This window comes from Pseudoliparis swirei, chromosome 22 (assembly GCF_029220125.1).
Source record: "Pseudoliparis swirei isolate HS2019 ecotype Mariana Trench chromosome 22, NWPU_hadal_v1, whole genome shotgun sequence".
Classification (NCBI taxonomy): Eukaryota; Metazoa; Chordata; class Actinopteri; order Perciformes; family Liparidae; genus Pseudoliparis; species Pseudoliparis swirei.
The window spans coordinates 20,023,262-20,038,732 of NC_079409.1; the positions used below are offsets into that span (position 1 = coordinate 20,023,262).

General features: G+C 44.0%; 1 protein-coding gene across 1 annotated transcript; it reads right to left on the bottom strand.

Annotated features, from left to right (window-relative positions):
- Positions 1–922: 922 nt before the first annotated feature.
- Positions 923–15,188, bottom strand: sybu (syntabulin (syntaxin-interacting)). The gene is given in 8 exon segments (XM_056405851.1): positions 923–2,674; positions 3,296–3,451; positions 4,531–4,683; positions 4,994–5,093; positions 6,623–6,745; positions 7,519–7,705; positions 7,959–8,005; positions 14,990–15,188. Coding segments are annotated over 7 exon segments (1,896 nt in total). The 5' UTR covers positions 7,983–8,005; positions 14,990–15,188; the 3' UTR covers positions 923–1,521.
- Between the last annotated feature and the right edge of the window lie 283 nt (positions 15,189–15,471).

A 15,471-nucleotide genomic window follows, 5' to 3' on the forward strand; every position in this document is an offset into this window, starting at 1 on the left:
ACACTCAATGAAGTATGAAATATTGAGCCTCACTTTGGGTTTATTCATCAGCCATTCAGGTAACGGGGCTCCGGGGATGTGGGTCGGGCTCTCGGCACTTCGGTCCAGACTAAAATACCATGTGACACACAAACACATTAGCATTCAGCCCTACGCACTTTTGTTAATACTATTATGTCCGACACCAAGCTGACCTTTGACCTGGCTTGACAGGACGTTGTCACTCATCTGACCCCCCCTCCCCCATCACTATGATGTCACTCCCATCTGTCAGGCGAGCCAAGACTGACTGACCCATTTAAAAAAACATGCACGTCATTAGTCTTCAGGAAAGGGGAGGAGCTAAATGGGTGATTAATTAAATACCCATATTTCGAGACCCCCGTGTTCCCGCTCATCTTAATACAGCGTCGTGGGGGGGGGGGGGGGGATCACAGCATCCCATGACTCACTATGAACCGAGGAGGTTTAAAGACACACCGCCGCATGGCAGAGTGCATGTGATGCAATCAGAACTAGTTATGTAATGACTCCAGTAGGCGTTGGGAGGACATTTGCTCTGGCACTGACCCAGGATATATATAAAATAAAAAAAGGGCTCAGATGATGCTGTACAGCGTGTGAGAGGAACCAGCTAAGTGGATCTAATGCACTTCACATTGTCAGCACCAGAACTGAGCGGACGTCTGCAGACACGGGCCAGGAAAGCTCTCAGCAGAACGCCGCTCCGTTGCACTTACGACAGTTTTGCTTTTTTATCAATTCATGTGAACATCGTGTGCAAATGAAGAAACCCAGGCTCTCAGTCTTCACTATATTGTACTTACATAAGTCAAACTTATCAATCGCCCCTGTTGGGTCGTTTCCCCCCTCCCACCTAATTGCAAAATACCCCATAAAAAAAAATGAAACAGTCATAATGCATGGTCAGAATTTATCATGCTTTATTCATAAAGATACAAGGACATCATGTAAATTACCAGTATTGCACATCAGCTCAGGCACATAAGTCGTGATTGCTTTGAAGCAGTTTTCTATGAACACACACACTGTACCAAATAAAGCTCTACTGTGGGAGGAAAACACACCACACCGTCACAAAACAATAGCAGTGCAGTCACATTAAAGCTTTGGCTGAAGGTTTCTTTTTGAACATAGAACTGTTGTCAAACCCATCAAATAGAAACTACAGTCAATCTTTCACCCCCCTTAAGAATCTCATCCGAAACATTATTAACTTAATTTGTATTTAATTTTCCTTAAACACAGGGACACCGCACGACAATGATAACACTACCATCTACCCAGACGGTCAGTTTTTGACATCTCAATGATAAATAAACTACATAAATAACCCCCTTCATGTCGCTCCCAGCGACTCCAGTGCAAAGGAAGTGCCGCAACCAAAAGAACTACGTTAATAAGAGTGCAATAAATCTCACAGATACTCTTGAAAAGATGCTTAAGTGCTTTTTCGTTCAACCCGTCCGGTGTGTGCATGCGGGGCGGGAAGCCCTTTTTTTACGCGAGACGCAGAGAGTGCAATCCCATGATGCAACAGCCCCTGAAGAGCGCCGCGATGTTGGACACCGGCGCGCTGCCGTCCACGCCGTGCCGCGAGTACAGCCAGGCCACCGTGGGCAGCACGGGCGCCGCCACCGCCACCAGGTCCACCAGGAAGCTGCTGCTCCAGTAGCGCTTGCCGACCGCGCCCGGTCCCGCACGAAGAAGAGGAGGAGGAGCTCCCTCCTCCTCGCCGACGCTGAAGTCCAGCTCCTCCATGGACCGCCGGCTCTCCGCGGCGGGCTCCGAGCAGCACAGGCCGGAGTCGTCGGGGCTCCGCGGGGAAGCGGGACCGGCGGGCACGCCGCCCGTCGAGTCGGGGAGACCGGCAGCGGTGGAGCCGGGCAGGTTGGGGACGCTCGGGAGGCCGGCGGAGGCCGACGGAGCCGCCGCCGCCTCGTGGAACTTGAGCAGCTGGAGGAGCACCGTCTGCAGGTCCGGAGACACGGACACGGTCTCCGTCTGCATCCCTTTGTCCTCCGTGGGGACAGCGCTGGAGAGGATGATGGTGGCGGACATGGTGTTGGGTGGAGCCGGCGGGGGTGCAGCAGAGTCGCCAATCAGCCGCCCCTCCTCCTACGACGACGACAGCACCGCAGACACCCCGGGCCCGGACTTGCCGCTGCAGTCGTGACTGAAGTCCACCGCGGTGGACATGAAGACCTGCTCCAAAATGTCCGCCCTGTTGGCCATCTCGTCGTTCACCAGCAGGCCGCTGTCGGCCATCGCCTCCGCCCCCTGCGTTCCCAGCTCCATCCCGCCCTCGCCCTCGTCCTCCATCTTCTTCCCGCAGTCCGCCAGGCCGTCGCAGAGGAAGTCCAGGGCGTTGTTGTCGTCCTGGAGGCTGGCGCCGCTCTGGGCCAGCTCCATGCTCTGAAGCAGGGACTCCAACTTCCTGTTCTGGATGTTGATGTCGACGAAATACTTATGGATTCCCTTGTCCTTCTCCATCAGGCTGCTCTTCATCGTCTCCACCACCTGGCGGAGCTGCTTGATCTCCTTGCGAGCCTCTTTGAGGGCCAGCTGAGCCTCCACCCGGTGGCACTCCTCTTCGATCCAGTCTTCCCTCATCCTGCCGAGCTGGGACTTGAGCTCCTCGGCCTCCACCTCTCTAGTGAGGGAAGAAAATGCCCAGAGGAAGTTAAGGAACAGTTGGATATCCAAGTCTCTTGTCGAGAGTTGGATGAGAAGACTGACGTATCCACGGGCATCGATCTGTTCATCCAACTCTCGCAAATTCATCGTAGAATGCAACTACTTAAAAAACCTTTTAAGGAGCCAAAGATTAATCACACGGTTGAAATCAGTTCATGTCAGATGACATATTACAGATGATATTAGTAATTTCCCAGTGGATTTATCCATCTCATGGAGGTCTGGATCATGGTCCATGCCTCCTACGAACTATTCATACACTCTGTCATACTCATTGAATGTGTTGCATCTCTGGTCACATGACATATTCTTCTATCCATCCTGTTGCTCTCCTGAAGGAATCACTTTTTTCCCTCTGAAAGGGTATTCTGTTTTTTGGGAGTTTTTCCTGATCCGATGTGAGGTCAAAGGTCAGGGATGTCGTATGTGTACAGATTGTGAAGCCCACTGAGGATAAGTCGTGGTATTAGGCTTTACAAAATGGACTGAATTCAAACTTCCATATGACCATCGTTCCTTGGAAACACAACAATCTACAGGCACGTTGGCGGGACCTTCTGCACACACAAACACACACCTGTCATGGACGGTGTTCTCAGACTCCAGCAGTTTGGTCTTCAGGTGTCTGATGGCCACTTCCTTTTGCTGGAGAGGGGTGAGATACTGCTCGGGGTTCGGGGGTCTGATGCCGTGGTTGTCCCCGCAGGAGTGGAAGCGGCCCTGGGCTGCCCTTCTGTGGGTGGAAGAGACCATTAGGTGGTTTTTTAGAAAAAAGGTAAAAATCCTCTCTCCTAATTTGTCTGGCCGAAAGAGACCGATGCTCTCTGAAGCCTGGAATTAATGTCCGACACAGGATTACTGGCACGTAGATGGAGAGAAAAAAAGGAAAAAAAATTAAAATGCTGGTTCATCTAAACACAAGCACAGTTGGCAAGGAATAAATCACCATACTGGAAGAAAAAAACACACATTCATCTCTAGATGCTAATGGCATTAGCATTAATATACCCTTTGCATTTCATCTTTCTCAAAGAGAATTGATAGTGTTTATTTCCCCCTCCCAGTAGAGGATGAGTGGGTGGGTTTGGACGATATGCAAAGCAGTACGTAAGCCCCCTCCCCTCCACCAGCACAATATCCTAGCAACCTGGGATACTCGAGGCTCTGCATCGCGGCCAGAAATAGAAGCGGCCCAGAAGACGGTAGCATGCCAGAGGAAAAGATGTCACATGACTTGGGAAAGCTGACAGCTCAGCCGAACGTGATGAGAGAGGAGGGTTATAATGCATTAATGGGGAGCTCACGAGATAAAAAGAGCAGATTCCACGACTACATGTGAACTAAAAATACTGTCGGTTGAATGTTTTGTCATTTGTACTTGGAGGATTTTCAGGTTGAACCGAATGAAAGTAACAGAGCCTGGAGCATCGCGTCAGTAATCTATGGGGGTCCCCAAACACATTTGAGCTTCAAGCTATTCTGCCTTTTTTAAATATACAAGACCTCATTTTCACCCCTGAACCAAGGTGCAGTCTGTAGAGTCACTGCCTTGGTACCATATTTAGACATTTGCTGTATTAAATCCTCATTAATCCAGGGACAAAAGAGGACATTTTAAAACAATACAAGCTTAATCCACCAACCCACCCTCCAGCTCATTGTTACACTGCACATGAGCCACAGTCAAAATCTCTCAAGTCTTGTTCCTCCCTCAACGAGGGAAGGTTGGATGTGGAACGGCTCGACGTGACCAGGAGGCCACGCAGCTCTTCTCCCTCAACTTCTAAAACCCTCAGTGGATGCTCGGTGTACCTGGAGGTGGGGCTGGAGTGGCAGCTGCTGCTGTTGGTGGAGGAGGCGGCTCTGGGTGGAGAACTGTAGGGGGCGCAGAGCTCCGCATTGCGGCTGGCTGTGGGGCTCCCGGGCGGCTTAAACACTGGCAGCTGTCTGACGTGGGAGCCGCGACTTGAGAACAGAAAGAAGAAAAAAGCATTAGAGATGACGTTTAGAGTCAAGCTAGGAAGAGTTTAACAAGAACAAATATTAGTTACTGATATGTGGCCAGAGACTAGTTTAGTAAAACAATTAAAAGCCCAAATATGCAGAACTCATTTCAACAGCCAAACCATGCAGAACAGAGGTAAAATTAGGTCAAATAGCGGCATCAAAACAGGCAAAATGTTGACAGCAAAATAGGGGCAGCAAAAAAGCAGCAGGTGAACCTGCAAATGATAAACAGAGGTCAAAGGTAACTCCTTACGGCTGAACCTCTTACCTGCGTGGAGGAGCCCGCTTCCCAGTTGAAACACCAGCGAGGCCCTCCCTGGTCTTCAGGCTGCCCGTGCTGCTGGAGGAGCTGAAGTCGGCCTCACTTCCTGCAGGGAGAAGCGTCAGCGTTTCAGCACTTAGAGACTTTATATCATTTAGAAAAAAGGTGATGCAATACAAATCTTCCTCGAATGAAAACACATCCTGGTTCTTCCTGCTGCAGCATCACCTGGTTCTGGTGGCCAATGAGCAGACAGAGATGGCGATCAAGTCGGTCTGAGATAATCTCACCCTACTCGCGCCAACGTTCAGATTTTAAAATGTAGGAAGTAAAGTAAACACGGTGTTGTTTGGCGCCCGGTGGTTGCTGTTGATAAAAGCTTTGGTCTTACTTTACGCCTCAACGCTCAGCCGAACAGGAGCACTTAACGCTCTTTTTCTGTTCCACTGCTGATGGTGCATTTCCTTCTTTTTCTCAGTCTAAATCTGTGAGGATCAAGTGCAGATTAAAGCAGGACTAGGATGTTAGTGTCTGTAAACAGGAGTCCATCATGTCTGCCTAATGGAGGGAGCAGTCAGCCGGACACATGTTCTCAAACAGCAGCTTCTGGATGGCCTATAGTCGATAATATGTGACATTTAAAACCACTTAATGTTCATTACAACGACCATAAACGCTGCAATGACATCCAGACACTGTGCAACAATACAGGAACATGTACATCTTAATTGTTTAAGCAGAGGAAAGAAATATTGTGCTGAAGAAATGTAAAGCCGTACCTGAGTAGCACCGTTTACCATCAAACAAAACCATATTAGTGTCCTGTGATGACTGTGACAAAAATAATATTTCTTAAACCGACGTGATCTTCCACCACTTTGTGAGACTGCTGTCCTGTGCACGTCGACCAGCTAACTAACCTCCTGCTAATCAGCCTAATTGGCTGAGCTCCCAAACCTTCTCCTCAACCAATCAGCTGGCCTCCTAATTTGGATTCATGATCAAGCAGTATTTCTTCTTCTTCTCCTCTTTCCTCAATTTTAAAGTGTGGAGATTTTTAGGGAAGAATTGACATGTAGAAGTATATATATATACATTGTATTTTTTGTATTGTATTTAAAATAAATAGTTTTATATATAAGAATGTAAAAAATACAATCAAAAAATACAATCAAATAAGAAAATTATATATATATATACATAGTTGTATTGTATTGAAAAAGTATAATAGAGAATACAATAAAAATTCAATAAAATAATATATATAAGTATACCATTTTATTGTATTGAAAAAATATAATAAAAAGTACAATATAAAAATACAATAAAATAATATATACATATGTATATAATTGTATTGTATTGAAAAAGTATAATAAAGAATACAATAAAAAAATACAATAAAATAATATTCATATATATACACATTGAAAAAGAACAATATCAAAATACAATAAAATATGTATATTATTTTTAATTTGAATTATATATATATATATATATATATATATATTTATTGTACAATAAAAAATACAAGGTCATTGTATTTTTTTATTTATATATATATATATATAATATATATATATAATAAATGAACTGTTGTTGATAATCATTCATCATGTGTGTTCTCCTTACCTCTGACTTTCATGGCCGACCTCAGCTCCCTCTTGCTGCGCGGCTCGGCCATCAGCCTCACCCTCTTCACTTTGGTCTTGCGCTCCGGGAGTGTCGGCGAGCCTGTGGCACTCTGCTCTGAGCCTGACGGGGTTTTGGAGGGGGACACAGACTGACTAGTGGGGCAGCCGGTGTCATCTATTGTAGACAGGCACACAGACGGTAACAGCCAGGAACAGGCAGCGCGGCGCAGGCAGGCAGTCAGAGCTCAAGGTTCAAGTCTTTATCTGGCTGCTAGCACAGGGGCTGCTCACTTGAAGAAAGCTTGTTGTGTGGTGGTTTTAACAGTGTTCACACACACACACACACACACACGCACATGCACATTAACACAGACGTTTTCTGTAAGTGTCGTCCTTGTCTTTACTTTCCTGTGTACGTTAAGAACAACTACATTTTGTGTTTGAGCTCGTATAATCCAGCATGCAGGAAAGTAATTCATTTAATTTAGACAGGAAACGATCATCATATCAATCAAATCAGCTCCAACCTCTATCAGCTGCTCACATGTGTTTGCATATGATGACAAGTTAAACCCTCTGAAAAGTGTCAGTGTGCATATTGAGTACTTTTACTTTTATTACTCGAGTTCCAGGTCAGCCAAATGTAACTGGAGAAATAAAAGTAAAAGTAGTCAACACAATCAGGATTTAACATGTTCCCAACCAACCGATACAATCTCACACCCTGTGGCCCGTGTGTGTTGTTCCTCAGACTGAAGCTGAGCTTCCCTGGTCCGATGTGAGGTCAAAGGTCAGGGATGTCTATGTGTACAGATTGTAAAGCCCTCTCAGGTTAATTTGTAATTTGTGATATTGGGCTAAATAAAAGAAACTGAATTGAATTGAACCTCTTACCAGAGCAGAAGCTGTTGGTGCTTATGGTCCTCTTGGAGTGGTCGGAGCTGACGTCACACTCCTTCCCCTCCTCCTCCGACAGCGGTGAGTCCGACGCGGGCGACCCTTTGTCTTTTGGTCTGAAGGGATGGAGAACCAAGCGGGGAATGCGGCTGCGGGGGCTTCCTTTCTCCGGTGACTTCTTTTCCTGGTCATTTGGAAGCAACATCGGTCAGAGGGATGTAGCCACCCACCTCAACTCAGTGCACCTCGTTTCTAAGTTAATAAAAGACTTGATTGTGTCCACATTGCGGGTCGTGTGCCTCATGATGACAACTGCGAGGTCACATTTTAAATTCACGTTTCTCTTTATTTGCATTGCTTGAAAAGTAAATATGAAGAAAAAAACTCATTCAACGTGCAGAAATCTGTCAGCGGTGACTACAGGCGATAAGACTTACCTCATATTCTTGGAACGGTCCCATTGTGCCTCACTCAGCGTTTTCCTCTGCGAGATGATGAAAAACGAGGAGAAACATAAGCAACGTTTTTTTCTTTCTCCTGTGGTGCCGCGTATACGTGGAGGCGTGTTGACGTGGCACTCAAACCCGTTACAGACAAGGGCCCTCTGTCTGAACACACACACACACACGCGCGTCCTGCCTGGTACAGATGGCCCCGAGAAGCACACAGCCAGGACCAATACACACGATTTATGAGAGAGATTCTACACGTCAACCCTAGAAGTGAATAGCCAAGTACATGTTTTTGAAATCAGAACGTGTCAACAGTAAAATATAGAAAAATACATTCAACAGCAAAAACAAATAAAAAGGTGTGAAAATATGAGATAACAAGTATTTAGCCAGTAGCAACTCCCGTGGCTTAGACACAGTGGTGCTTTGAGCTAAATGCTAATGACTGCATGTGATGGTAATGCTACGTTGACGTTTAGCAGATACATATTCGACATCTTGCTTTGGCTTGTTTATAGAACATTTGCCAAGCAGCCCGTACAGCGGAGGCTGGAACGCCGTCAGCTGTGTGAGTGTTCGGTTGGTTGTCGACATATACTACCGTTCAAAAGTTTGGGGTCATCCAGACAATTTCGTGTCTTCCATGAAAACTCACTTTTATTTATCAAATGAATTGAAAATTGAATAGAAAATATAGTCAAGACATTGACAAGGTTAGAAATAATGATTCATATTTGAAGTATTAATTTTGTTCTTCAAACTTCAAGCTCAAAGGAAGGCCAGTTGTATTGCTTATATCACCAGCATAACTGTTTTCAGCTGTGCTAGCATAATTGCACAAGGGTTTTCTCATCAGATATTAGTCTTCTAAGGCGATTAGCAAACACAATGTACCATTAGAACACTGGAGTGATCGTTGATGGAAATGGGCCTCTATACACCGATGGAGATATTTCATTAGAAACCAGACACTTCCACCTAGAATAGTCATTTACCACATTAACAATGTATCGTGTGTATTTTTGATTAATGTTATCTTTATTGAAAAAACAGTGCTTTTCTTTGAAAAATAAAGACATTTCTAAGTGACCCCAAACTTTTGAACGGTAGTGTATTTCAACCAAAAAACTCAAACGTCGACCTCGCGGTGTTCTGCAACTCGTGAGGATACGTCGTCTGTGGACCGTGAATGTTTGTTGAAGGCAATCCATCAAGTATATATCTGATTAAGTCACATCTCTGAATAGGTCTGGTCATTCAAATGTATCCTCAAGGGACCATGAATGTCCGTACGGACTCCCACGACAATCGGTCCGATGGTTGTCGGGATATTTGACTCTGACTTACAAAGGTCAACCTCACCGCGGTGCGAGAGGAGAAGCCTCCCGGGACCATGAACTAAATGCTAAGTTGCATCGCAATGCATCAACCAGTTGTTGAGATGTTCAGTCTGGACCAAGATGGTGGGCCAACTCATAGATCGTGGAGGTCTGGATCGTGGTCCATGTTTACTACCAACTATTCATACACTCATATTCATTGAATGTGTTTATGTAACCCTGTAATGATTCCTTCTGGTCACATGACATCTATTCTTCTGTCCATCCTGGAGAGGGATCCTCCTCTGTTGCTCTCTTGAAGGTTTTACTTCACTTTTCCCCCCTGAAAGGATTTTTTCTATTATTTGGGAGTTTTTTCCCTGATCCGATGTGACGTCAAAGGTCAGGAATGTCGTACATGTACAGATTGTAAAGCCCTCTGAGGAGAATTCATAATTTGTGATGTCGGGCGATATCAAATCAACTGAATTGAATTTAAATGTCTGCGGAGCGAAGATAGCGTGACTCAAAGAGATGAGACACACTATGAGTTCAGAGTCGTCACAGATACAGTAACAAAGACCAACGATTGGTGTTATACTCTTTTCAGATTCTTGCTTCTTGCCAGTCAAGTCTTTAGATGATCCGATGCAGCACAACACCACATGAAAGATGTCCAACTCTTCTTCTGTTTTCCTTCTGTGCCAACAATGCTTCCACCATTGAGATGTAACAGCCGATGGAGCGATATAACAGAAGTTAAAGGTCACAAGAATAGTCTAAAGTGGTGATGAAGTCTTGTCGAATTTTTTTTCCTTATATGTAACAAGAGATACACTCAAAAAAACGATTCAAGCCCTTCTTAGAGGTGACACATTTAAATCTTGTTTGATACATTTAAATAAATCAATTACAAAACGAAGATATTTATTTTGAATGGGTGTAACACAAAATGTATGAATACTTTCATTTATTAGATTTATTTAGGTTACACTCACAAAAACGATTCAAGCCCTTCTTCGAGGTGACACATTTAAATATTGTTTGATACATTTAAATAAATCAATTACAAAAATAGATATTTATATTTAATGGGTGGAACACAAAATGTATGAATTCTTTCATTTATTGGATTTATTTAGGTTAGATGGTGTGCATATCAACTCAAAATAAATGTGTTTCATTGAGGACTACCCTTTGCGCATGCGCCAGCTGAAAATCAGTTGTTTACAAGGTAGAGACACTTTCAGGGCTGTACGGTGGTGTAGTGGCTTGCACCGTTGCCTCAAAGCCAAAGGTCTGTGGGTTCAATTCCCAGTCGGGGTGTTCCTTCTGTGTGGAGTTTGCATATTTTCTTAGTTAGTTAGTTTATATTTTGAGTTGGACAAACACAAATTAATTTAATTTAATGAATATCGTTATTTTATTTTAGATGTATTTGATACAAATGAGTTGGACTATCTTAATTACATTGTATTGCACTGATGTGCTAAATTTGAGTTGGAGTTGCATATAATTATTGGATGGAAAACCTGCCAACAATTTAATTGAGTTCATCCAATGAGTCATTTCTTTGAGTGTACACGTATTTTATTGATGCTGTGAAGTTAAATAATGCAGAGTTTCTCTCATGCTTCATTAAACTTTATATACAATGGCGTCCCGTAGCCTGTTGATCTCCTCTCAGCGGGTCGGTTACGTAAGAACATGCATGTGTTTTTTTTCTCTCTCTATTTTTGCATTGTAAATGATGTCATGGACCTCGAGGCCCGTGTGCTGCTGCCGCCTCGCTGAACCCGAACACTTGCTCCATCCAAATGCTACACACAAGAAACATGACGGTGCCATCTGGAACCGAAAATGGTTCTTCAGAGTGATGCCAGAGAAGAACCATTTTTGGTTCCACAAAGAACCTTTCAAACTAGGGTTATTTAAAGAACCATTACTTGAAATAGTTCTTCAAAGAACCCATAAAGCTGTCTCAAAAAGGTTCTTTGAAGCACCATTTCTGATTCCACAAAGAACGTTTCAATCAGGGTTCTTTAAAGAACCATGACCTTAAATAGTTCTTCAAAGAACCTATACAGGTGTCTCAATTAACCTTCAAAACAGGGTTCTTTAAGGCACCATTTCTGGTTCCACAAAGAACCTTTTAAATGTGGGTTCTTTAATGAACCATTTCCTTAAATAGTTCTTCAGAGAGCCTATAAAGGTTTTTCAAAAAGGTTCTTTGGAGCACCATTTATTGTTCCACAAAGAATGTTTCAATCAGGGTTCTTTAAAGAACCATGACCTTAAATAGTTCTTCAGAGAGCCTATAAAGCTGTCTCAAAAAGGTTCTTGGAAGCACCATTTCTAATTCCACAAAGAACGTTTCAATCAGGGTTCTTTAAAGAACCATGACCTTAAATAGTTCTTCAAAGAACCTATAAAGGTGTCTCAATTAACCTTCAAAACAGGGTTCTTTAAGGCACCATTTCTGGTTCCACAAAGAACCTTTTAAATGAGGGTTCTTTAAAGAACCATTTCCTTAAATAGTTCTTCAGAGAGCCTATAAAGACATTTCAAAAAGGTTCTTTGAAGCACCATTTTCTTGTTCCACAAAGGATTTTTCAAACCAGGGTTCTTTAACCATTTTCTTAAATAGTTCTCCAAAGAACCTATACAGGTGCCTCAAACCCCCTACCAATAACAGGATGACATCACCACTTGAATATGAGCCACGTACTCGGCCTCGTGCAAAATCCTCTTTCCTCAAACCTCAGAGTCTCAAAGAGGATTTCAAAACTAGAGCAGAGGCTCCTGGGAGTCAAACTCAAACCTCATTCTTTCTTTAAAAAAAAAATCTGGCTCAGAAATAGATCTGGTGTGCCGTGTGGCCGACACCACCTTGCCTCCAGTTTCACTTTTTGATTTCCAGGCGCATCCGCAGCATCATCGTGCCGTGGCACAGCGGACTCAGATTTTAGGCACCGAAACACAGCCGTGCCCTAGCAACCACCTTAGCAACCGAGGAGCAAAGCGCTGCAGCTAGACGGGAAAAATAATGGGTAAATGTGCACAAGAGTGAAGGCTTCTTCTGCTTCTCCTGAGACTAGGGACATATCTGTGTGTGTGTGTGGGGGCGGGGGGGGGGGGCGGACGTTGTGTCCTTGAGCTCAGGAAAGAAAGGAAACTCAGTGAAGACAACAGTTTTTTTTTTTTAAAGCCTCGAAGATGGCTGTTAAAATAACGCCTGTGATTTATGACTTCTAGTAAAGTGCTCGACGAGGATATGGAACTGAGGCAAATGGATGATCGGGGGCAGAAACAATTCAATAAATGGGTTGTGGCTGAGAGGAGGGAGTTATGGAGGGAATCAGAAGATGGACAGAAAGAAAAGCATCAGACATCCGACTGTGCAGCCGAGTCATTCATAGGGGAATCGTCTCACGCTGGTTTTTTTTCACAACAATATGTTGATTGTCACTCACTACAGTGTCAGATTGGAACATGAACCCCTTGTGAGCTGTTTCAATACAGACGCCCCCCGCCACTGTGATGAGAATGTCTTTCACCTGAGCTGTGGTGGCGACATGTCTGCCTGTTTGCACCCGTCCTGAACCAGCTCATGCAAAGTCAGACGATGCATCCGAATCCTCTGCATGACTCCAGACGACGCTGATTGGCTCCCCGCCGGGCGACGGCCTGAGAGCGTGCGTGGTCTGAGTTGCAAAGCACAGGATCTTCCGCTCTCTGGAGCGTGACGGACCGCTCCAGTCTACCTGCGTAAGCGATGCGCAGTCACTTCAACGACTCAGCCGTAAAAGAGCGGCCTGATTGGGGAGTGGATCATCTGGAAGGCCGAGCTGGATGCTGACATGGTGGTGGGATGCTGAGAGGTGGTGTGTAGGAATATGCCTACTATGAACTATTCATACACTCTGTCATATTCATTGAATGTATTTAAACTCTAAATCTGTCCTTCTGTACACATTACATCTATTGTTCTGTCCATCCTGGAGAGGGATCCTCCTCTGTTGCTCTCCTGAAGGTTTCTTCCATTTTTTTCCCCCTGAAGGGTTATTTGGGAGTTTTTCCTGATCCGATGCGAGGTTTTGGGGCAGGGATGTCTATGTGTACAGATTGTAAAGCACTCCGAGACAAATTTGTAATTTGTGAAATTGGGCTCTACAAATAAACTGAATTGAATTGAATTGAATTGAGATCACGTCAACAAGGCTCGAAGCCGTTTCCCCGCATCCAGATGGTCTGCTCTTAAAACAGCAGGGCGTGGGCGTGAATGATGAATTCCCTTTAATCCATTCCAGCCTATGTGCTTTTTCAACGTTGTGTAACTCAACCGGACTAATGCGAAGCTGTTTGTTCCATTTTTAGATATTAAGCCCCGTCACTCCATCTGTTGAGTTGCGTAATTTCAGTGATGCTGACATTCGATGCACACTGCGGGCTCATAACTCTTCATCTGCGGCCAAAAGCAGGAAATATGTGCTCTGAAAATGGAAATATTTCATTCAATGATGCAGCGCATCATATGCAACACTTGTTCTGAGCTCCTCGGGCCCAGACTGCGTCACCATAGCATGACATCAAGACTGAGTCATCACTTTGACTTAAAGCATAGAGCATATGGACAATGCCAACACTGATATAAATGGATTCCTGATAGTCCAGAAGATGTTTATTAGGTTTGTGACAAACATGAACAGATCTTATGATTAAATCCATCGGTTTCATTCTCTGGGCTTTAGCACCAAATGGTTCCACACGTGGACCTTGATGGTGCTACACACCCTTTTAAAAAAGGACGTATAATGTTCACAATAAACTATATTAAACATAAAATGATATCACCCACTGTAATAGAACGACTGCTCTAACCATTGAAAAGACCATATGTTTACAAGCTGTTTCCCTACATCTCACTTCAATGCCTTCTTATTATAAAGTGAGCTCTCTGTGTCCTGACATCCTCTGACTATGACCACACCGCCCTCAAATGGGCGGTGTGGTCAATAGGGGAGCAATGGGGATTTGGTTTTGTTTCATCTGGCACCCCCACGGTGGCTGGATGTTATTTTTCTTTCACTCTCTCCGTGAGGGAAATGCCTCTAGAATAAAAGGTACTCAAATAATATAAATACAAATAAATATATATATATACATGTTTTTAGTACCTTTTATATATAAAATATTTATATAATATATATATATATTATATATAAATATGTTATGTATAAAAGATACTCAAATATATATATATATATAATATTATATATATATATTTATATATATATATATATATAACATATATATATAATATAAATATGTATGTAAATATCTTTTTTAGATGTATATTTTTAGACGACTGCGCACTGTGTCGCTTTGGATATATATATATATATACTGTATACTGTATTCTAACCAATGCAGGTGAAGTAAACATCCAGCTTCACGTGTCCTCATTTCCCCCAGAACCACCCAAACCACGGATGATGTTGTCGTGTCGGTGATTCGACAAAAGATTCCTGAACTTGTAAACAACCCCTCCTCTCCTCAGCCCCTCCCCCTCCCCCCTCCCGGTGAATAGAGTTTCATTTTTGTTTTGATGTTGTATTAATTTATTAACCCAAAGTCTAATGGCGGATTAGTTTGAAATGATCTTCCGCAAAAAAGGAAAATGAATGTCATGCTTGCCTGGATGTGGTTTCCTCGCAGAAGAATGCGCGGCAGGCACAATACGGTCGTTCCGGTCCTGGCGGTGCCGGTGGTGCTGCTGATGGTGCTGGTGGTGCTGGTGCTCCGGCGATGTCAGCCTTGGATCTGCTGCTTAGATGTCGGCTGGAGGAGAGAGCTGTGCGCAGACAGCGAGGAGGGCACAGACGATTGGACGGGAAGCGAGACCACTGACGGTGCACGCGCGTGATGACTATACACTCCCGCGCGTGTGTGTGTTACATAACGCGAGAGGCATGACTTAACCACTCGCCCCCGTCCATCACACAGAGCAGATGGTGTGTAACACGTATGCCGTGACATGTGTGTGTCTCTGGCATACGATCAACATGTCAATGAGAAACCTGATATGAATCGACATGTGCATTTCATTCATAAATACACTCTAATATGATATGAACATGTAGTGTATAGGAACATTTATTCGAGAAAAGCTCCCGCGT